General features: G+C 44.5%; 1 protein-coding gene across 5 annotated transcripts in view; it reads right to left on the minus strand.

Moving 5' to 3' along the window:
- Positions 1–293: 293 nt before the first annotated feature.
- Positions 294–22,842, minus strand: part of GREM2 (gremlin 2, DAN family BMP antagonist) — a 41,004-nt gene continuing 18,455 nt past the window's right edge. For 2 of the 5 annotated variants that reach the window (XM_027801531.2, XM_055714679.1), the window contains exons 2-3: positions 5,317–5,479; positions 294–3,208 (exon numbers count right to left, since the gene is read on the minus strand). In XM_027801531.2, the coding sequence (XP_027657332.1) occupies positions 2,701–3,207 (507 nt within the window). In that variant the 5' untranslated portion in view covers position 3,208; positions 5,317–5,479 and the 3' untranslated portion in view covers positions 294–2,700. Of the gene's footprint in view, positions 3,209–5,316; positions 5,480–9,628; positions 10,768–22,842 lie in introns of those variants that run through there. The other 3 variants (XM_005436553.3, XM_055714680.1, XM_027801530.2) reach the window with 2 other exon arrangements.

The raw sequence follows: 22,842 nt of genomic DNA on the forward strand, positions 1-22,842 counted from the left end.
TGCCAGCAGTTCAGCCAGTGGTGGAGCTTTGGTTGCCTTCCTGTCAGTTAACCAAAAAACCCCAGAATTTGTGCATGCAGAATCGACTCCAGGATCTAGGATTAGTGCAATTCATGCTTCCCTCTTGCCCTGCAGGTACTTTTGAGGGGGTGGGGGACAAGGGAAGAAGTAGCTAGGTTTTCCCAAGCTGTCAAGGTGAGCCTGTATCTGGTAGGGTCAAAAGGAAGCCGGAGAATATACTGACGAGAGAGCAGCTGGACACAAGGTGTTGAAGCAAAGCCGGGAAACCTGGATGCCATATAACCCTAGAGTAGCTTTATTATTTAATCTATAATTTAATAGTAGACCTATAAAATAATTACATTATACTTAAAGCATTTCTTCATTTTTGTTTTCATTTATAAAACAAGAATTAAATACAGTTTTAACCATTACAAGCTCAACTCAGTTTTTACATAAACACAGCTCCTAGAAGGAGCTTTAAGCTGCAGCATATTCATATTGCAAACTGGTGAAAAACCCAGGCAGGGCATAGCTTAAACATAAAGATTCTTGCACTTTTTTTTTTTTTTTTTTTTTTTTTAACTGAAGTTATTAGGGTGCTTTTCATTCTCTAGTCCAAAATGCCAGACTTCCCATTCATTTCTTTCAAGTGGAGACTGAGATCCCAGGAGTCTTTGACTGTAGTTATTGCCACCTTACCCCCCCCCGCCCAGCTCCCCGCAGCCACACCAGTGCTCGAGCTTGGCCTGACCGGTGCTGGCCTGGTGGCTGGCACGATGCTGGCAGGGCAGCAGCGAGCACTGATAAAGCAATCCCCGTGCGAGGAACCTCCCCGTGCCCTGCTGACAAGCTGAAAGAGCACAGCAGAAAAGCCACAGCCGTTCACGTAATCAGGCTAACAGACCTGACCAACCTCACCCTGCCCACGCCGAGCCCCGTAAACCGCTTGGCAAGCTCTGGTGGAGCTCAGTCCCGAAAGCCTCTTAGAGCCGGCTGTCGCACAGAACAGCGACCTGTGGCACTGAACCCCTGGCTGGCAGCAGGGGCCAGGCACGTTAACCCGTTGAAGCGGCTGCATGTGAAGAGGCTGGTGGGGAAGGGCTCCCACCGCAAGCTGGTTTCACGAGATGCAGATGCTGAACTGCGAGACATGCATCAGGGAGTCGGCGTGTCATTTTTAATTTGTAAGCTTCAGACAATTGAGCACGCATGGGCTCTGGGTTGGGGGGAAGGGGCTGGTTTGTTTTGAGACATGGGGTTTTAATGCAGCTGGGACTAATACAGTTCTGATCTGTAACAAACAGATTATACAGGACATGCTAAACTCCATCAACTGAATAACAACACAGTATGATTTTAAATGAACTGCAAGTGTTCACCGACACTGATTACGTAGAACTCAAAACCCGCGCAGACCACCAGTACTGTAGCAATTACCACTTACTCTCTCCCTGCTCCTACAGCTGTGACCCATTCCAGCGGCACTGACTGATGGGCTTGTCCTTTAACACTAACACATTAACGTGGTTTCCAATCATGGGAGAGACACCACTCCCAAAACCTGATGACACTGATGTAGCTTTTGTATTCAGTCCAGCCATGACCAAATTTTATCCTTTGTGCGACAGTGCTTTTATACCTTAAGGGAAACATTGTTCCCTTAAGTGTTCTCAGCATCTCTCCCACTACCCTCCCACCTACCCTGGTCTGAGCAGGCATAAATATAAGGTCATACATGGGTGTTGTCTTTCCTGGAGTAAGAAACACACACACACATCTAACACACAAAAACCTACCGAAAGCCCAGTTAAACCATGTCCATTTTAAGCCAGGCAGCTGACCTAGCAACCGAGTCTCTTACTCAACGTATTTTAATCTCCGGCACATTCTGCCACAAGAAAAATATACATGGCTAGGTCTATAAAACTTTAAACAGTTGTTTACTATAGCTAGGTTACAAAATAAACACTGCTGCAGAGACCACGTGTTGGATATACTCTTAACCACAACAGCATCAGAACCCACCCTCAGTCTGCTCCGCGGTGACGGTGGCTGACCCAGCGCCTTGCCCTCTTCCCCTCGCTCCTTATCTGCCTTCAGACAAGAAGCCCGGAACCGTTTGTCATTGCACAATTAAAGTTGTCTTGAGGAGATGAGCCTCGTCAGAGAGCCTCGCTTGCTTCTCGCAGGTTACTCGTCCCTCATCTGCGTCCCCCAGCCCTGGGCAGCGCCCCAGCACTTCCAAGTGGGAGCGGCGAGCTCCGGCCCAAAGCACGGGGAAGGCGTCCTCGTCTCGTGGAGGGGACTGGAGTGTAGGGCAGAGGGCTTTACTCCACACAGTGGAAACATTTAATGCTGGTTTCAGCCAACTGGTTACTTAGAGGATCGATCGCAACTCCTGGCAGCCTGCTCCACTCCAGCAGATTCAACCGCCAAATGACACTGGAAATATAATGAAACTTGATGGTGAAGTGCCTCACACAGCCCATTAAACAGCGTTATTCCAGTCGGCAAGCGGCAAGGAGCCTCTCCTTGCTCGAGAGATGCCTCCTGAAAGACAACAGAACACCAAAAAAAAAAAAAAAAAGAAGGAAAAGAAGAAACAAAGTGACAAAATGGACAGTCAGCTCAGTGGGAGAGGGGAGGCAGCAGTAAATCTGATGGGGGCAACACCAAGCAGTAGCCACACGCCTGCTCTCACAGTTTGCCCGAGTTGTTAAGATTCACAGACATGCACCGGCACTGCTTGACCTTCTGGATTTTCTTGAGTCGGAAGGGTGGGTCCAGCTCTGGGCACTCCAGCTGCACGGTGGAAGAGGTGACCTTGTGTGGCTTGCAGAACGCGCAGGACTGGAAGGACTCCTCCTCCTTCTTCACGTGCCGCGGTATGTAGAAGGAGTTGCACTGCCCATAGCAAAAGCGGTTGATGATGGTGCGGCTTATGCAGCCCTCCTCGCTGACAGTCTGCCGCAGGGGCTGCGTCTTGCACCAGTCGCTCTTGAGGTATTTCCTCTCGGTGACCACCAAGGCCTCCTGGCTGGAGGCCAGCACCTCCTTATTCAGCTGCTGCCTCCGCTCCGAGTGGTTGCTGCTGCTGTCCTTGTAAGGGGAGGGAATGGCGCCCGCCGGACGGTTTTTCCTCGTGTCCGTGACTCGAACCAGCGCTGCCATCAGGAAAACGGACAAGGCGAATTTCCAAATCATCCTGCAAACGGCAACACAAGCAGCTGTTAGGAGAGACACGTTTTCAAACCACAGAACTGTAACGGCGGTGAACTCTTCTACGCCTGCTTTTAGAAGCAGCGGAGATCTTGCCACCTTTGTAGTCCCAACAGCTTTCCCCAGGAGATTAGCTCTATTCTCAGGTGATTACTTATCACAAAGTGGCTAAGACCTGTGAAAGTCACATCGCTCCCCCCCAGCCTTGCGAGCTCTCCCACTACTTGCTTTTCCCCCCACCGGGACAGTGCTGCTTCGATCGCTGAAGAAGTGACTTCACAGAAGCTCCAGCCAGAAAAGCTTCCTCCTCCTCTGTGAAATCCTGGGCCAAACAGCTGGGCAAAGTCCTGGCTAGCGAAGGCTCCAGAGACTCCTGCCAACACCGTGACAGCTGATTTGGGGACGGCGGGGGAGAAGGGAAGGGAATGCCAGGTTACACAAGGTGAACTCCCATCTGCCTCCCCAGCCCCCGAGTCCCTGCACAGCCTCATTCCACACAGAAGTAGCGAGAAGTGTCCAAAAGCCGATTTTTATTATCTTAAATTACTTCTGAAGTTTCTTGGGGCTTTTATGGAACTTACAGATTTGCATTTATTGCCTTTGTGGGAGGCCGAAAACTTGATGGATTTATTCTTCCAGTAAAAGGAAATGCTTAAACACAACTTTGACTTCATTTAAGGTTTAAGAAGGTTTGTAAACAGGAGAGAATTCAGTATTTATTTTAGATGTTAAGGAATAGGTTAGATCACAAGCCAGTTGCTAAGTTAAAATAGTCAGCCAATTGGCAAAAATATTTTTTCCTATGGTTGTCTTTTAGGATTTCTTGTTCTGTGGAGCATCCCTTACCAACTCTTGGATTTTCATCAACCACTTGTCCAATTCATTTTAGTAATGTGTCTCGGTGCGATTCCAGGATATCAGAGTAGACATACTAAATTTCCTCATAAAGTCAGTTCTCACCAGTGCACTGCCACAACTCATTTTACAGTTCACTTCATGCCGTTCTCCCTGGGAAGGGGGAACAGAGGGTCTCTAGGGTGCCAGAAGTGGGTGCAGCCCAGAAGCTTCCTATTCGGAGGCAAGGACCCTTCAAGTCTTTCTGAAAGTGTTCTTAGTGAACTGTATTTTTATAATAGCATACAGATGAAAGACTCATCCCTCTCTTCCCAGTAAAGTTTCAAATCCTTCCAAGTAATGATTTATTTATTTTTCCTTTAGAGAGATGCCAAGATGAAAACAATACCATCATACCAGTAAATATAGGTATGTCTCACACTAGAGACACTTAAGATGGTGCATAGATACTCCTAACATGAAAACATGCCTGTTTCCAAACAAAGACACCAACAGATTGAAAGAGTCATTGCTGCAAAAGTGCAAGAGAAGATAACAACAGCAATAGCAAATACGTCTTACCTAACAAAGCAGACCTAACACATTTAACTCCTATGCAGATAAAGTGAAGGAACTACTGTAGCAGACTAGGTGAGACAACATCATTTCAGGCGATTTTCTAAGTTTACGAGATCTCAATGTCAGGCTTTGACTAAATTTCTAAGGGGAGAAGCGCTGAAAGAAAAGAAAGTGCTAATCCTCTAGCTGTGAACGAAGGATGTTCTGAGGCAGAGTTAAATTTCACCAGAGTGTGTGCTTGAAAGAGAATCATCTTTAAAGGGAAGCCACTGTTTCTAAAACCCAGATCAGCCCATTCATCTGCAACCATGCCAGTTGCCCACTGACACCCACTGTAGCCATGGGTACTTTAAAGCAGTGGCCTATTTTCACACTGCTTAGCATTCTGCATAAAAGTCCAGAAGTTTTGTCCAGAGTCTTTAAACGAAGCGAGACTAGACTTGGCTTTGCTCGCAAGTATTGTCGCCAAGACCGTTGGATGTCAACCCACACGGCCAGGCCAAAACCTAATCAGGTAATTAGTTTCAGTTGAATATAGCGTTCCACGCTTCCTTTCAAACTGTTCTCGTGTTATTCTGCACCGATGGCTGCATTTCAGTAGTAGATAAAACAACTGATCCCCATTGCTTTGTGCTTTATATAGAAAGAGGAGGAAAAGACCCAGGAGTTACAGGACTATACCTTCTAGGGGTCTCCACAAGATGCCTTATGCCAACGCTACTCTTCCACTCTTCTCTTGAAACGCAAGCCCACAAAGCAATGGTGATAACTCTACTGTTCTTCAGGGAGGGAGGCTGGTACTTTTCAGCAGGGATATCGCCTCTCCGGTCTCATTTCTCTGATCCTGGCGGGGAAAAGGACAACACAGGTCCTAAGCCACATCAGAAGGACAAAGACACTTTCCCCCACCCCTTCCTCTTTTCTATGGTAAACCCTGTCTTACCACACCCACCCTTTCTCATCACAAAATGCGAGTTGAAAACGTTTCCCTTTTGTGTCAGGGGTGGGGTCAAGTAGAAATCCTACGCAGGAATTCAGGAAAGCTGACAGAGGGCTCACAACTCAAACTCTACAATATAGAGAAATATTATAGTAATTTTCTAATTACTGGAATAGTTTTATGTAGGCATGGAGAGCCATTCAACAGAGTAAGTAGGATTTATTCAGTAAGTCTACATTTATAACTAATAAAGCATTATTAATCAAAGCCACTATTGTAAGGTTATAAACGAAACACTGCAGTACACGTTAGCAAGTACTTCTACAGACAGGTAGGAATGCACCACCTATTTCTGTCAATGATCCTTATCAAACCTGGACCTTAAAATGTTTACATAATAGAATAATAATCTATTTTACACTAGCAGGTCAAATGTGCATCCTGTCAGATCGTGGAATTTCTAATCACAGGGTTGCCCCTTACTAGCCTGCAAATCACCCCTTTCTAAGCCCTGGCACACAAACCCCCTATTCAAGCAAGTAAGGGTGCAAACAAGGTCACCTGGTGCCAGCAACATGCCAAGGACTACATATATTTTTCGGTGTTCACATGCAAAGAGAAAAGAAACCTCAGTATTCTCAGAGACACAGAACTTTTTGGTAAACACAGTCTGAATGCAAAGCAACATGGTGAATGCCGGCTGCAGACAGAGCGGGACGAGAAGGAAGACAAAACGTACTGGAGAAGAATCTGGCTTCTGGCAAGAACAGGGCAGTTCTGTCCTACTTAGATGTCACAGAACTGAACATGGGGCTGAGCCCGAGCAAGCCAGAACTGCCTCGAGAGACCAGCGCCTCTGAAGCTTGCAGGAACGCCAGCCCGGGCCCACCGCCCCCGCTGCACCTGGGGGTGCCCATGGCCCAGCCAGCAGAAGCTCCCGTGGGACAGTTTTCAGCTTCCTTAAGGGTCGTTGCCAGCTGCTGCCAGTCCCCCCCACCCCTTTTTCCAGTGTGTGAGCTGGTGCAGAAAATAACCTTAGACTAGACACCAAGCCAGCCCTAGCTGCATTTACATTTCACATGCTAAGTTTTTATCTCTTTGAGATAAGGAAATCAGCGTCAAGTATGAGTTCATAAACTCAACAAACCCATCATGCTGGGGCTGGGCTATCAGGTACTCGGGAGTGTAAAAAATCCTTGGCCAAGGAGGCAGGAACACCAGGACACAGCTCTGTAATTTGGGGACGTCAGGGCACCCATCTAGGAGGGGAGACCCAGGATTGCTGTGTCTGGCCTCAGCTTTATTTCGCCTTTGTATCCAATTACTGTGTAACATAAAATATCTACCAAGGCAGGCTCTCTCTTGCGTAGTGACCTTCTGGCCCTATAACTCACGCATTCCTGAAAGCAATCCAGCTCCGGAGCAGCACAGGCAGCAGTGTAGCCCCCGAAATAGCCTATAGTTTGGTCGTTAGGGCACCTCTCTGGGAACTGAAGTGTTGGATTTAACCTCAGAAGTCAAGTGCACATTTTTTGGAGAAGCCTCCCGGCGCAGAAGCCGGCGCTATGGTCTGCAAGGTAGGGCAGGAGGTAACGGCACCATCCATCTGTGCCCAGCGACTGCTCCACCGCTTCCTCTGGTTTGCAAAGCTGTCACCAGTTTCTCAGCTCAGGGTGCAGTTTCTGACTGGGGATTCCTGTTTCACTATCAGCCTCCTTCAGGGTTGCAGGTGGATGTAAAGAGAGAGAGATGTAACTTAAAGATCTGTGATAGTTTTTTCAGCATGCAGCACCTGCACAGAACCTGGCACTACCAGCACTCGTGGAAGCATCCAGTGCTCTGATACCGGTTTGATACAATCACCTCCCCTTCACCAGGTCTTCCTGGCAGGAGTTCAGAAAAAAAACCCCAGCCAATAATTTTAAAAACTGAAAAGATACCTCCAAAACCTGTCTTTCCTACCGTGGAACTTTCCTACCATGAAGCCTAGGATGGATTCAGCCTGTAAACGCACGTGGAAGAAGAGCCAGTACTATAAACCTATCCTACACCCATCAAAAGCACCATGAGAGCCAATGACTGGAGAGACGATAAATTCAGAGCTACTTTCCTTTTTAAAAATTATTAATTTAATTAACAGCTGAAGAGTTTGCCTTGGAAAACGGTTTCTGGTCAACTACCAGCAAAGGGCAGACATTATAGGGTAGATTAAATCAGGTACAGTTCTGTGGCATGGTACACACACGGTCACATTTGACCATCTGCATCACTCTTTTCCAGTTTCTATCCTGCAAACTTCAGAGACACAAGAGATCTCCTTTGGGATCAGCTATTCAGCTGACTGTGGGAATCCCTGTTACCAGAAGTTTTTCTGCTCCCCCCTTACTTTCCTGTTAGACCTAGTCAAAAAAGAATCCGTATAAACCAGCTGTATGTATATTACTGTAAGAACACGGTGTACATGGTCAGTTCTCAGCATTTTAAGATGGGACACAAGAAGTGTTCCTTGAAGACAAGCCAGGCAATAACTTCTCAAAGAACTAAAACTTGGCTTTAGCAACAGACGTGGGAAGCCAGGAAATATCAGATTCTCTACCAGGAAGCCAAAAATGCTATTTATTTAATTTATTAATGGTTAGGCATGATTCTAATGGTACAATGTTTGCATAAAGTCTATACAAATCAGGCATCTTTGTGCAAGGGAGGCATTTGGTGAAAGCTTCTCCCTTTTAAGTATCCTTTGGAAACTATTTGTCCTGTGTCTCAACGTCAGCAGTAACAGAACACTGTACTGTATCTTTCTTTTCACAGAGCCATGGGCCTCTTAGTAAATCATTCCATCATTAATAGATTCTCATTATTAAATTGCCAAGACTGAAGCCAGCCACAACAACAAAACACATAGGAGGCGGGGGGGGATGAAATGAAGAAAACAAAACAAAAGCCAGTAACGCAGCTAGAATGTGTTACTCTCGTATTCAGATACAAAATCTCTGCTTTTTAGCAGTAAAGAAGAGTTACCATGTACTAGGAATACTAAGCAACACTTTAAAAACACTAAATGCAACACCGAAGGGAATAATTGTTTAAAAAACAGTAATTAATGCCATTACAACCAGAAGTTTTTCCATTCTTGCCCTCTAAGAACCTTCTATAGTGATTTGAGAGAAAGCTATTTCATTGCATCACAGCCCTAGCAGTAGGTGGTAGAGGCAGAAAACATTTCTTTTAGACTTAATGAACTCCTTGTACCCTCACTGGCTGGCTTGGATGAAGATCCTTCCTCCTCTCCATCCTTCCCGCTCCCCCCCACCAAGGAGATCCGTCCTTCTCGCTCCCTTGCGCCCACACTTCTCCCCCAGAGAGGCCCAGGCATGCCCATGGGGAACACCAGGAAGCCTGAAGGGAATTAGGAAGGTTTTCCTGCACCCTGGACACTCCAGGGACCATACCGTCCTGTCCAGGCTCTTGTTCGCGTTTTGAAAGGGGAAGCAGGCTGGGTTTCACCGATGCCTCAGGAGAGGACAACATTTCGCCCGTAATGCCAGGAATTAGAAGTTCTCCTGGTCAAGACAGTTCCTGAAGACACCAAATGTAAAATATTGAGAAATAGAGTACATCATCGACAAAACTGAAGCACACTGAGCAAAGGACAACCTGCGGGGACACTACGCTAAGATGAAGCTAGCTGAGAACAGCTCAGGGGTGCTGCTTCATACTAATTTCAGCTCTCAGTATAGATTTTCTACAACCAAGAGCTTTATCTTGAATTCTCCCTGAAGAGGCTGGAAGTTTAGAATTCCTGATCCATACACAAAAATGTAAGAGGAATCAAGGGCTCAACCAATTACTCCTGCCACATCCACCACCGTGTAATGTGTCAGATATGTTATTTTTAGGACAGGAGCAATTATAAAGAAAACTTGAAGGTAAACTCACCCTCGGCACCAAAACTAACCAGCTCGAATGTTTGGCTTTTCCTTCACATTTTGTCCTCTATCCTTCTTATCTACCTTTACTGCCTCCAGAAATTCATGTTTATAACCGCTGTACCGTTCCTTCGTCCAGAAACTTCAGACAAGCCCGTCTGACACAGGTTGGAACGCAGCTGCTCACTTCATCGGAGATCGCGTTACCCCACTGCTCCTCTTTGCACTGACGCCCTGCCAGGAAATATATTGATTTAAATACTGTATTACTGATCTATGGGATTAGGCTCTCCACAGGCTGAGTCCTTCTTATCTTGCATAGCTTCTAAACCTGTGCTTCACTTTATTTTTTTAAGTAATACTAGTATTGGATGAATTGAGGTAAGTTTCTCATTTTTTAGAGCCAGGACAAGCACTTTGTGAGGAGAGTCACTGAAAATTTCATTAGCTGAAATATCAGTTTTTATCCATTATATCCAAGATATGAACTGGAGTTCCAGAAGACTGGGTGGGGGTCCGGGGCAGGGGGAGCATTGGTGAAGCCAGCCATGGTAATTTTCTTTGAGATACAGTCACTAATACTTACATCCATGATAAATACCAATGCGTCCCCAAAAAACACAGACATATATAAGAAATACAATTACTAAGGCAATCACTCAACTAGAATAAAATAGTGAAGGAAACCATGCTCTGAGTTTGCTTGGGTTTTTTAAGGCTAAATGTTAGCCGATTAATACAGCGAAGCAAGACTCTTATCAACTTCATACTGCCCTGTATTTATCAGTACATAACTGTGTCAGCATTATTCATTTTAACATAGGAAAAGTTAAATAAAGAGGAGGAAAAAAAGCTCCACGAAATGTAAAAGCTAAGCCATCCTACAGTAGTTCTGGTAATGCCACAATGCCATTTTTCGGGGAACATGAATACGCAGAACTCCACTTGAACACTAACAGGTAACTGGACAAAGGCTTTTTGGAATACTATTCTGATTAAAACTCCTAAATTTTGTTGCAATTTCAGCTTCAGGAACTTGTGGTTTTAGAGCCAACCACAGACAAATGTCTGCCTGGTGAGCACATGTGAACTGTCCCAAGCAGAGTGAGATGTCCTACTCAGAAGTGTCTGGGTAGTCATCAGTACTGGCAGCACATGCAACACTGGGAAAAGAAGGGGGAGCGGGAGGAGGGAAAAACCCACAAAATAAAACCAGATTTCTGCTCTCTGTCCATAAGGTTGATTTTCTTTCTCCCAACCTGGTTCTGGAGAATGCTACAGTCAGGGGGTGGGGAGGAATAAATAAGAAAAAAACTCCTTGGATACAAGGAGACTAGTTTTTTTGGAAAGGACTGAAAGTTAGTTCTTCTACGAATCTAAAAGATGTCTCTTTGCAAGAGTGAACCACATTGAAAAGATACTTGCTCTCCTCGGTGCTCCTCAGCTTTTCAGCACGAGATAGAGAGCCCCAAATAGGCAAGTCAGTTCTGTTTCCACACGAACATTTTGTCCAGCAAGCAATAATAGCCTACTTTTAACTTTATTCTTCTGGGCAGAAGGCAGCTGGTACACTCCCATTTGGCAGTGTTTCATTCAGGAGAAAACAGCAGACTTCTGCCCTTGGGAAACGAAAAACTAAATCAGAAGGGAAGCGGTGGCTTCAGCAAATGTCTTCATTTGTGACCATCCCTCAGCCTGTTGGAAAGGAGGACAGTCAACACAAGAATGGGGAAAGTTCAGCATTTAAATACAATAGCTCATTTCATTGCTTCCTCACTGGAGAATCAATACTACAAAAGACTATTTTGCAATGAGTAGTCTCCATTATATTTTTGTTTTTTTGCATTACAACAGAACATAGAAATCTCATCCAAGACCAGTGCCTGACTAAGCAACACAACTTCAAATGTTTGTAGACTCACTTGGTGAGCAACATATGGTGGGACCAGAACTGAGCACAGAGGGGAACTGACTTACTGGAGGTCAGAAACGAACTGAGAATGGACCATTTCCAACGTCTTTCAATTGCACCGCATGGCACCAATGCTCTTCTTTCTTCTGATCAATCCAGATTTGTTACCCTTCGGCAAGCTTTTCTTTAAACATGTTATAATTTTGTGTATGAAAATGGTTCTGTGTGAAAATTTTCAATATGGTTTCCCTGAGTTTTGATAGAAGGGAGATGGAGTTAGAAGCTTTATTGCTTTGTAGTGTCAAACAATGCACTACTTCCAGCGCAGCGCACACGGCTCGTTTTCCAGCTCACAGGGCAAGACCATTAGTCTTCACTACATGTGCGTTACTGTACTCACACCACTTGGATTTGGATGAGATCTACTCTAGAAGAAAACAGAGGCCTGTACGTTAGAGGACCATAAAAGTGCTCAGAAGAATTTCTGCTTGCTTCTCTTAATGGGCAGAAAAATGCAATTACTTCTAAAAATCAATAGGTGGCATGTTGTCTTGTATCTGAGAAACACTAGATAAATCAAGAGAAAAGGAACATTCACATTTTCCAGAGTTTCTGGTAGACTCAGATACTTCTACTCATCAAGCTCTCTATTCAAGATTCTACCCTGTTACTACGTTAGGACTCTCAAGTAGTCAAGTTCCTATCTGAAAAATCTAAAATTTTATTGACTATCTAGTGTTTATATTATGGATTTCTGTAAGCTAACATCCTATTTATAGAGCTGAAAGACAGACGGTTCAAAGAAGAATCACTCTTATCTCAATATCCTAAGGCTAGTCTTTCTAACAGGCAGTATGCAAATTCCCCCACACCCCAAACTTCAGCTGCGTATCCCACTCTTTTCTAACATGCCACCTACCACAACCATTGCAGCTGTATTTCCATAAAGTTGTCCTAAAAATGGCATAGATTGATTGCTTCAAGAGCTTTTCATTTACATTTATCTCTGCTTACAAATTTGCCTGACAAAGCATTGGTCTCCTAACTAAAATGTACAGCAGTTGTGGGGACAGAGGGCAGACGACCTACGCTAATGAGCAAGTAAAACAAGTATTAAGCCCATTAGCCGCAACCAGGTCTATGCCACGCACATATGTACGTTGCCAGAATGATTAGTTTCACAGAAAAGCTTTTTTCTCCTCAGTGAAGCTAAACCTAGGGAATCCTCTCATCCTTCCCCGCCCCCCCCCTCCCCCCTTCAGTTAATAAGCAGCATGCTATTCCACATCTGATAGTTCCCAAAAATTACATTTTTTTTTTAATCCAGCAACCAAATTTCAAACAAGTTGGACAGCAAGGCAGTTTTGAAACTTCTACTGCATTACACTATGTGTGTTTTCTCCCAAGGTATACAGGAAAGCAAGAAAAGTCTTTCAGAGAACGGGAAGGGGGAGGACACAAGTGATGGATACGGCAGTTTGCTACCACAGGAGGTGAGAGTGGTAAAGAGGGTGTTTAGGGTTACTGCGGTGGACTGGCGCACCCAACACATCCATAGAAAACCAAAGTTCATGAGCTCTAATGTTCACCTGTAATACAAGACACCTTGAAACAACAGCGGGTCACCTCAAAGCTTTTAATATATTTTCTTGCTCAGGGTCTAAGATGGCCCAACAGTTGTAAAACTTATCTGTGCCAGCGATAGATGGAAGCCAGGCAGTACCGAGTCACTGCCGCACACCACGCACGGTATTACCCTTGGGCTGATCCTGTAATATTTTGCATCCCTTTCTGTTCTCAAACTTACTTGGAGAGTTACAAGATGTTTTCTTCTTTCCCTAAGAACACCAGGCTTCTACTCGGCTTCCTTCTGCAATTATTGTTTGTGGATTAACTAATGGTCCATCAGAATCCCCATGTAATTACCTTTGTTGCAAAATTTAACTTGGCTGTGGGCTTTGTTCTGAAAGGAAGCCCGTTCACTCCAGGTCCCACATGAGAAAATTCAGGTATGCAACTGAAATGCAGTTTAAACCTGTGAGGGCTGAGAAGCACGGCAACCACATGCTCTGAGGGCTGGCTGTACATGCGCATCTGCAAGCTGTCCTGGTTTCAGCTGGGATGGAGTTAATTTTCCTCCTTGTAGCTGGTACAGGGCTGTGTGTTTGGATTTAGTATGAGTAATATTGGTAACACACTGATGGTTTAGCTGTTGCCAAGCCGTGCTTACCCCAAGTCAAGGACTTTCCAGTTTCCCAGGCTCTGCCAGTGAGCAGTCGCACAAGGAGCCGGGAGGCAGCAGGGCCAGGACAGCTGACCCCAACTAGCCAAAGGGATATTCCATACCATAAAGTGTCATGCCCAGTATATAAACTGGGGGCAGCTGGCCAGGGGATGCCAATCACTTGGCTCTTCTTGGGTTTGTGTTTTATTTCTCTCTCTCTCTTTGTTGTCTCCCTTTCCCTTATATCATCATTATTATAGTTTATTTCAAATAATAAACTGTTCTTATCTCAACCCATGGGTTTTACCTTTTTTCCGGTTCTCCTCTCCATCCCACCAGGGCCGGGTGTTGGGTTGAGGGGGGAATGAGCGGCTGTGTGGTACTTAGTTGCTGGCCAGGACTGAAGGGATTAAACCACGACACAAGTTTGTAGACAAAGGTGACATTTGGAGTTCTAAACCTTCAGAGCTATATGGCTTCTTGGCCACCCTAGTACTGCATCAATGGATGTCTGGATGGAAGTTCATCAGTTTGGAACTACTCTGATCCTTGTTTTCAAGCTGTTTTGTGAGATAACCATAGGAATTTTAATTTATTTCACTATACGTCTATTGGTATTTCCAAATTGTTATGTTCCAGTAATGTTTATGACTGCCACAGCTGTCAGATGGACTAAAATAAATCACAGCAGCTGATGCTCAAAAACTATCAAAGGTACAGAACTTACCAGGTGCTGTAATGTCAGGAATACAAAAAAATTTGTGATTAGGTATGCAATAGCAACATAAAATGCTAAATACCTAAACATTTCAGTAGCACTTTCTAGCTATACTGGGAAATGTACAGCGCACAGAACGAATGGATAAACTCCAGTTTACTCACTGTCATCAGCAGCGTGTGTCACTTCACCAAAAGATGAATTCTCAGTGAAATGCAGCAGGATGACCTGTACTACAGGAAATTTCACATCCAAATACTGGAAACTTACCCCACCCCTCCCACTTCACACTGATGGCAACACGTGGCTGCCCCACATCTATGTCCTTGTGGCTTTGATTCATGCTCCGCTCAGTGATTCTCCTCCCGTCATTGCCTGAAGAATGTAAATATTTGTTCTGTCGGTATTCTGGTTTACAGACTTGGCCCATTATTGAATATGAAGGCTGTAATTCAATCATAGAAGGATCTGTTGCCATGCATAAATAGGGATTTTATGTTTTATGACTTAGGCTTTGCAGAGCAGCCGTCTTCCTACTCACCTCCCCCTCTCCTTGCCCAGGACTGAATTATAGTTCTGCCTCTAATTGCAACCCCATATTATTCTATTTCTCTTCTGCTGAGAGGAAGACCAGAGCTATCATTCTGAACACACACCAAGCCACAGGAGCCTGGATGAGGTACTCTAATGACAGGTCCTCCTACACAGCACATTTACAGTCTTTCTGCTAATTAATTTGATTTGCTTTGTCTAGACTAACATAATACAGCAAGTTATGCTCGTTTAAAGGAGGACTGTTAGCCTTTTGGTTCGCTCCAAATGAGGAAGAAAGAAGAGGCAATGGACTGGAATCTGGGGGAGACTAACTTTGCCCTTGACTACACCATTGCTTATGTTTTCACTTGACCAAGACTTTGTCTCCAGGAGAACCCGAGACAGCACTATCATCAGAGGAGAGACTATAATCAAAATCAGATATCGTCGGCATGCGCATGGCAAGGCAGTGGCAGTTACACAGAAGGATTCTGTCTACGATGCACCGCAGTCAGCAGCTTTCTTCCTGGCAATCACTTGGCATCTACTGTTCACAGCTCCTGACATCCTCAGAGGGCTGAACAAACATGTAATTAAAACCACACACAAGCTGTTTTCTTCAGACTCCCTTCACAGAACGAGGGGAGATTCAGTGGCGTGCCACTGGACTAGTACATCAGAGGCAAAGCTGGTGATGGGAGTTAGAGTAACTCCTCACCATCTGGAAGTTGAGACCTTTGTTGAGTAGTTTTGACAATGACTGAAACTGTGGAGCTGAAGAGTCTCAGAGTTGAGCTGTCAGTCAAATATAGGACATGGGACATGGGAGTGATGCGCGAGAAACAGATGAACCAACTTGGATTTGAAAGTTCAGCCTTCTGAGTCAGGTGGGCAGATCCAGTTTTAATATCCAGAAAGAAAAGTGACAAGGAATCACACTCATCATATAGGTGCACCGTGGAGTGGAATGAGTCCATACATTTCTTAGGAATGGCAAATACCTTCCCCTATGATGGAAGAAGAAGAGGAAGGGAGGAAGCTTACAGAGGCAAATGCCAACCTCTTCTGCTCAGAAACCCACAGAAAAGTGCCAGAGCTCCCCTCCTGTAGGCAACTTCAGGATCATTTTTTTTAGCCTTGGAACCTCAGTTGCATTTATCATTTTGCAGCATCAAAGAGGGGAAAGATGCCAACTTTGGGAGTTCCTGGCTCAGGGATTTCTATTTGACTGCTAGTAACTGGGGACCCTCTTTATATAAACACAAGTAAAAGACAAACAGCACCCAGAGGCTCTTTATTAACTTAAAGTGACCTTGGTTTTTTTAGTGATTGGCCATAAGCCATTCACACTGTGTCACCACAGTTAAGGTTAAAATATTTTTCCATTACTCACGCTTTCAAGCTCAGTAGAAGTAGACAATCAGTAAAAGGAAATCTGAAGATTCTTCTCTTTGGCTCTTCCAGCAAGCTATTCTCAGAAAGGTCAGGGAGGTATCTCGGAAAGTGTTAGCCAACATCTAGCTATAAATTTCAGTGCGAGATGGCAAGCTCCACTGCTCTTCCAAGTTTATTCAAAGCCTCTTCCCCAGCTCCAACTTAGGCAGCACTTCCTTGAATCTAGAGCAGACAAATGACACCTCTAGTAATCTTTGATGACCTCGTGTTACTACATAAGACATCAAGGCTCCCTTTCATCCCAGTGCTTGACTTGATGGAGAGCAATGACTCATCCAAGTGAAGTGGCCGATGGAGCTTCCCTTTTGACACGACTACAGCGTTAGCTACTGGCTAACATCTCCGTGTGTGACCATTAAATGCAAAACATTGTGAAAAGGAGGAACGAGTGATCAGAAAGCTTGCTCATTCATGGTTTGGGGTGGGGTTTTTTTCTTATTGCAAAGCAGTCAGAGAACGTGTTGTGCATTACAGTTTATGCTGGTTTTACTAATCCTACCATTTAAGTGTGGTTTCAAGCATTTATATGGATCTTGCTGAAGCAGCAAGGGCGTTCGATCAGCTGAAAGGTTGGGCAAACTCCTTGTAACGGTTCTCCTAGCATTAACACAGCTTTGTGTTGGTGCTAGAACTATTACAAGTAGTTTAAACTTGTATATACAACTCTATAAACCATTCAGTTGGCTCAGCAACCGCATGCCACCTGTTCCACGTGCTAAGGCCCGCTGTAGTTGGTTAGACCAAATAAGATCTCCCCAAGGAAAACGCTCTGATCCGTAGGGTTGCTCTGGTTCCCGCTGAGTGATCACACACACAACTCACACATTAATTTAGAAGTGACTTAGACCACAGGTACAAACAACTCTATGCACCCATGCAGATGGCTCTTTCTAGACTTCTTCCTATGTCTTGACTAAACAGTAGACTTTTTAAAGAAGTTATATGTAATATGGGATTAAGAGGACTGGAATCTCAAATAAGGCTAGGTGGAAAATATTTTCTGACACCACGAGAACTAGACATATTGAAAGCCTCATGCCCAAACTGGAGGAAAAGATACATCCTGACCATTGGCCTATGTTTCCACTTAACATCAGCTGAACTATTAGATTCTGGATTCTTCCTTATTTTCCTTTTGAAGAAGGTGGTGAAGTGAGCAAAAATTGGTTTTAAGATACTTTCAATGTAAAATTATTAAACTCTGAAAAGCCAAGAAGTCATTTCACACAGCTAACATGAAACACCTTTTTGTCTCAGTAATGGGAAAGCCCTAAAAAATACACATCAATTAAACTAGAACCTTCAGGTGCTTTCACCCTAAAGATGCTGAATTCTCTTCCTGTGAAAAATCAACTTTGAATAAAGAGTTTGGATCGACACTTCTCCTGAAAACTTTCATTCCCACTGTGTGGAGAGGAAAAAAAAAAGAAAAAGTTTCAAATCTGAACCCTTAGGGCCAGCTACTACAATTTGTGTAGCATGATGGTCCTCAATAGGTCAAGAATAAGCACAGCCCCATGGGGGTTTTTATGCTTGTATTTTGAAAGGAGGCTCAGTAAAGAATTTGGCTTAGCAAAACAAGACTGCGCTTCCTCTCTTCCCTTACTTAGTTTCAGAACAACAGCTTTTGCTTTGAGTGATTATTTCAGCTTCCGTAATTTTTCTCCAGCACAATACTGTAAAGAAACTCTACACGGATCAGAAAAGTGATTTGGGCAGCATAAGAACACGGATAATGTCAGAGCATCAAACAGAAACACAAAAGCTATTAGGAAAAGCACTACCAAAAATGCACCTAGCAAAGACAAAGCTAAAAGTAGCTCACCTGTCTGAAAATCTGCTGACCTGGCAAAAAATGGTTTTCTTAGGGGACCCCAAGAAGCTGCTAATTAGCACAAAGACTAAGGAATACCAGTTTCCAAAACTCTGCTCATTAAAACCACAGGGCACATTAGAATTTTTTTTTCTTCCGTCCCACCCCCAAAATCAAACTCGCTTTACAACATGAAAGGCATAAAAGACATCAGAGCAAGTGCATAATTCCATATCTACATATTTGTTGTAAGACCGAAGGGGAGGACTCTTAAGCTTATCTAAAAAGAAAAAAAAGGAGTGAGAATTAAATCATTAAACTGTGTGGTTTAAGCAAATGTACAACACAATGGCACTGCAGACTTGAAAAGGAAAGGAAGCAAGAGAGGCACATTTGAATTAATAGAAACAGACTTGAAAATGCAAGCTACCGAGTGGATTTACAGCACAACTGGGCAGAAGACAAAGAGCTCACCAAGACACCATGGTTTTATCAAGGTCCTCTCTATGCCTGTTCTCCACCCTCCTTGGAAGAAAATAATTTATTTGTTTCACGCTGCTTGCCAAATCCATGGCAAAGCATCTAACAGAAACCAGAGATGAGATATGAAGACACTTTAGAAATAGGCGACAGGGAGATACATGCCACTTGAATCAACGTGAGCCATCCAGAAAACTCCTGTTCCCACACCTACAAAGCCTGCCATTTGATTTTGGGCTGCGCCATCGCTTACGTCTCTGTACACCGGCGTCTCTGGGGCTCCCAGACGCATACCTGGGTAGGTGGCCATGCCGCCTGCTGCCACGCACACAGAGCCAGGCAAAGCTAGGGAGCCACTCGGCAGCTCCCTGACTGTTCTGCTTCGTCACGTGTGTTTCACATACATCCTACCAACACCACTGAGTGCAAGGTGAACAGCATTAACTACTACCAGTCATCCAACAATTCAGCCATTGGGCCATGCTCCTTCTCTTTCTCATAACCAGCTTTGCAACAAGATCTTCCCCATTTATGACCATACGCTCAGGGTTTCAGTAGCCACATGAACTGCAGAGAATGAGACTCACATCCCCCCCACAAGAAACAATCACCTCTAAAAACTGCAGAAAAGGCTGGTGGGAAAGCAGGAAGGACAAAAAGGCATTAGCCATACTTTCTGGTAAAGCTGGCTTATTATGTAGGGAATAAACATAAAATTCCTGTGCCTACAGGAAATTATAATACCATAGCCAATGTTATTTTTCTGTGACTAGGCTCTGTGATGTGGAGGGTGAAGTCCTGATTTAAGCTCCCCAAACTCTATCATCCTCCCCAGCACTTTAATGTGGTCATTTATTCTAGTTTTTTGAATCCAAATGAAAATAATCACAGGCCAAAAAATAACCACACGCCTTTTCCCTCTCCATTTTACGTTCTGATAAGAATACTGCAAGTTGTGGGTTCAAACACATACAACAAGTTGTAGCTACTCGCTGTAGAATAGTGCGATCCCGCTTTTCAGGCAGAGTAACGGCACAGAGAAAACCCTGTGTCTAACCTTGAGAAATAACCAAAACAGCAATTCATGTCAGCTGGATGTATTTCTGACCGCAACCCATGCCCCTTGGCAATAAAGCTTAAACCACCTCGTGCTGTCACCCAGCCCAGGGTTCCGTGAGCCATAGCCCCCCTGCTCCCGACGCCCCCCCAGCACACACACACACACTCCCTGCTCCCTCTGTGCCAGTACTAACAACCTTGCAGCCACACAGTCAGCAAGACAAGCTTGCTGATCCAGCCAAAAAGGTTTTTTTTTTTGTTGTTGTTGTTGTGCCAGCTGCTTCCCAACCGCCTGCAGGATCAGTGGGGCCGCCGTGTCAGCGCCGGGCTGCTGTGCCCTGCCAGTACCAGCCTACAGGCAGGCTGCCTTCCACCAGCTGGGAAGCCACACCTCGATATTCCTTCCAAACCGGTGCCTGGGAATGCTGTCAGCCAACTTACCTGTTTCAGGGTGGAGGAGGCTAATGTAACTGGAAAGGTGTGGCTGATAAAGGTGGCGCTGATTGACAGAGCTGCGTGCTTTTGCTTCCTATAGATGTATGGCCCTTGTATCTACAGGGCTTGGTGTCAGGACTACAGTCTGCGCCACAGCAGTGAGAGGAAATAAAATAATAATAATAGAATGTGGTAAGTAGTATCATTTCAGATGCCCAAGGGCATCCCAGATGTCTGTATAGGCTGGCACATCAGAGACACCCCCTCTGGGAGATGCGTGCTCCTCCACAGCAGCCTCTGAGCCAGGTGAGAGACATGGGGTATCCCAACAGGCACCAGGCACGTCTGCTCAGGCAACCAACTCTCTGCCATAACCTCATTCTGCTCTAAAGGCACAAGAACTCGAGTTTTTGCAAGCATCTTAAACATTACAGCTCTTACTTACGACTAGGCTTCCAAAAGAGGTGCGCACCATCTATCGCGACTCCTCAATGGATCAATGGATGGAGTACTTAAAAAGATCCTCTTTTTATCTTATCCTGAAAACATGCTCTGTGACTGTAGTGCAAAACTAAATACTAAACATGGAAAAAGAAGCACAAAAATGTACCCTAACTGCTGCATCCCACTGTCTGATTTTTGAGTGTCTTGACTAAACACAGCCACCGGTCAGACTGCATAGGGATAATCTACATGATGTATGAAGCACTGATGCCTTCTGCTTCACCCTTTCTCCATTAGTCACATGCCCCCTCATCCTCCCTGCCCTAACATCTACCCTTGCTCGATTCCCCATACTTGATCCAGAATCTAGCACTGAAGATTGTGGTGAGGTGGCTCTTCCTCCCTCGTGTGAAGATGCTACATACTCATGCAATTAGTGCACTGCAAAATTAAGCAAACCTGAATTAAAGGAGAAACAAGCGATGTGGTTTGGTGAAAGCTGGAGAAAATAGTTTTGCGTTCTCTTTTCACATAACAGATGAGCCAAAAATGCTCATGAGACAGAACCAATCTGCTGGTTAATAGCCTGGAGGAAACAAATATCTACCAGAAGTTATAACACAATTTGAATGCAAACACTTGTCCAACCTCCTTTTCAGAACAGAGCACTGAAACCCTAACAAAAGTTGGTCCCTTGTTCCTGCTGTTGAATCCATGCGGATTTTCACCCTCACGAGGCAAAAGCACAAGTTGTGCGTGCACATGACATGGTAAGAAGTGGAGTGTTGATGCTAATACATGAAGGAGGAAAACAGGAGACAGGTTTCCATTCAGCAGAAGGCTGAAACAGCATCTGACCTGTCGGGGTCTGAGGTGAAACCAATGCCAAAGAGCACCAGCTCGTCTCTCTGGCAACCAGTCAAAGGGAACAACCACCACAGTGACCAGCCAGCCAGAGGGGACAGGCTCATCCACAGAATCTGTGCATTAAGCTTACACCTTGTTACTGAACGAAGGCATGTTTGTTCTCCAAAGCCCGGACCATTTTGAGTACCACGTGGGCTAACATCTTCCAGTTAACTCCAGCTGCATGCACGCTTAAAAAGAATATACTTACTGATCAACAGACAGGACTAAGCTCTCATACAGGTATGAGCTCACACCATTTTAGTAATTAAGACACTGATTAAGAGAGGACAGCTTTAAACTAACACTGTAGAAGTTAGGCAAACGCTTAATTGGCTTCCTGCATTCAGGTCCAAAAGCCTGTTAAAGTTACCAGACCTTAGAAGCAAGCATGATAATGGACCCTACACACCAGCAAGGCAAATGCATCAGGGAACACACCCTACCCGTTTGTTATTAAAGTTAAAAGATGGAAATTGTATTGAGGTTGAATAATTTGCAGTTTGGATCAGATGGTATTTAAACAGGTAAAGCTGTCTGCCATCTCAAATGTATAGCTCTTATTTTTAATCAACTGCCTCGAATAATACTTATTCCTCCTAAAGGAAGCCTTAGGCTCTGTACTTCACCGACAGCTTTTTTTTAAGTCAGCTTCCATACACACACACCAAATTTTATATTGTTTCTGTGTGCACTGACGTCTCCCACAATGGTCATCACAGTAACACGGCTGCCCAACACATCCCACAGTAGGACAAGAGATTCCCAAGCACCTGGAAATTTAAAAAAGTTCCAAAAGCAGAAGCTAACCCAACTTATATGCAAATCTCAAACACCAAACCCCATCAGGTCTATGCCCACCACACTTTGTTCATCGTACGCCGAGGCCATGAAGGACAAATGAAGGTTCTATTTTTGGACTTGAAAACATGGCTGCACAAATACAGAATGGGAAACAGCAGCTTATGAGCCAATTCTGAGCACCACACTTCAGGAAAGCCATGAAAATTTCTAGAGAGGAGGCAAGAAAGAAAAATAACAACATTAATATACACAGAAACTATAACTCAGTGTGGCAAGACTGCAGAAACCAAGGATCTTTCATATAAAGAAGCAAAGACCAGAGGAGTGATGTTAATAGCTTTCAAATGCTATTGCAAAGAGCAAAACAGTATGTCTATACTCTTCATGGATGCAAATGCAATAATGTCAGCAAATAAGATTTCAGACAATATCCTTATTAGCAAGCGCCATGATACAGAGAGTGAGGCATTGGAATTGATTTGCCTGCGTTTGTAGACTTATCATCAGAATTACTAAGGAGAAAGTGATGCAAAAGGAAAAAAAACACACATCTG

The sequence above is a fragment of the Falco cherrug genome, chromosome 6 (assembly GCF_023634085.1).
Source record: "Falco cherrug isolate bFalChe1 chromosome 6, bFalChe1.pri, whole genome shotgun sequence".
Lineage (NCBI taxonomy): Eukaryota > Metazoa > Chordata > Aves > Falconiformes > Falconidae > Falco > Falco cherrug.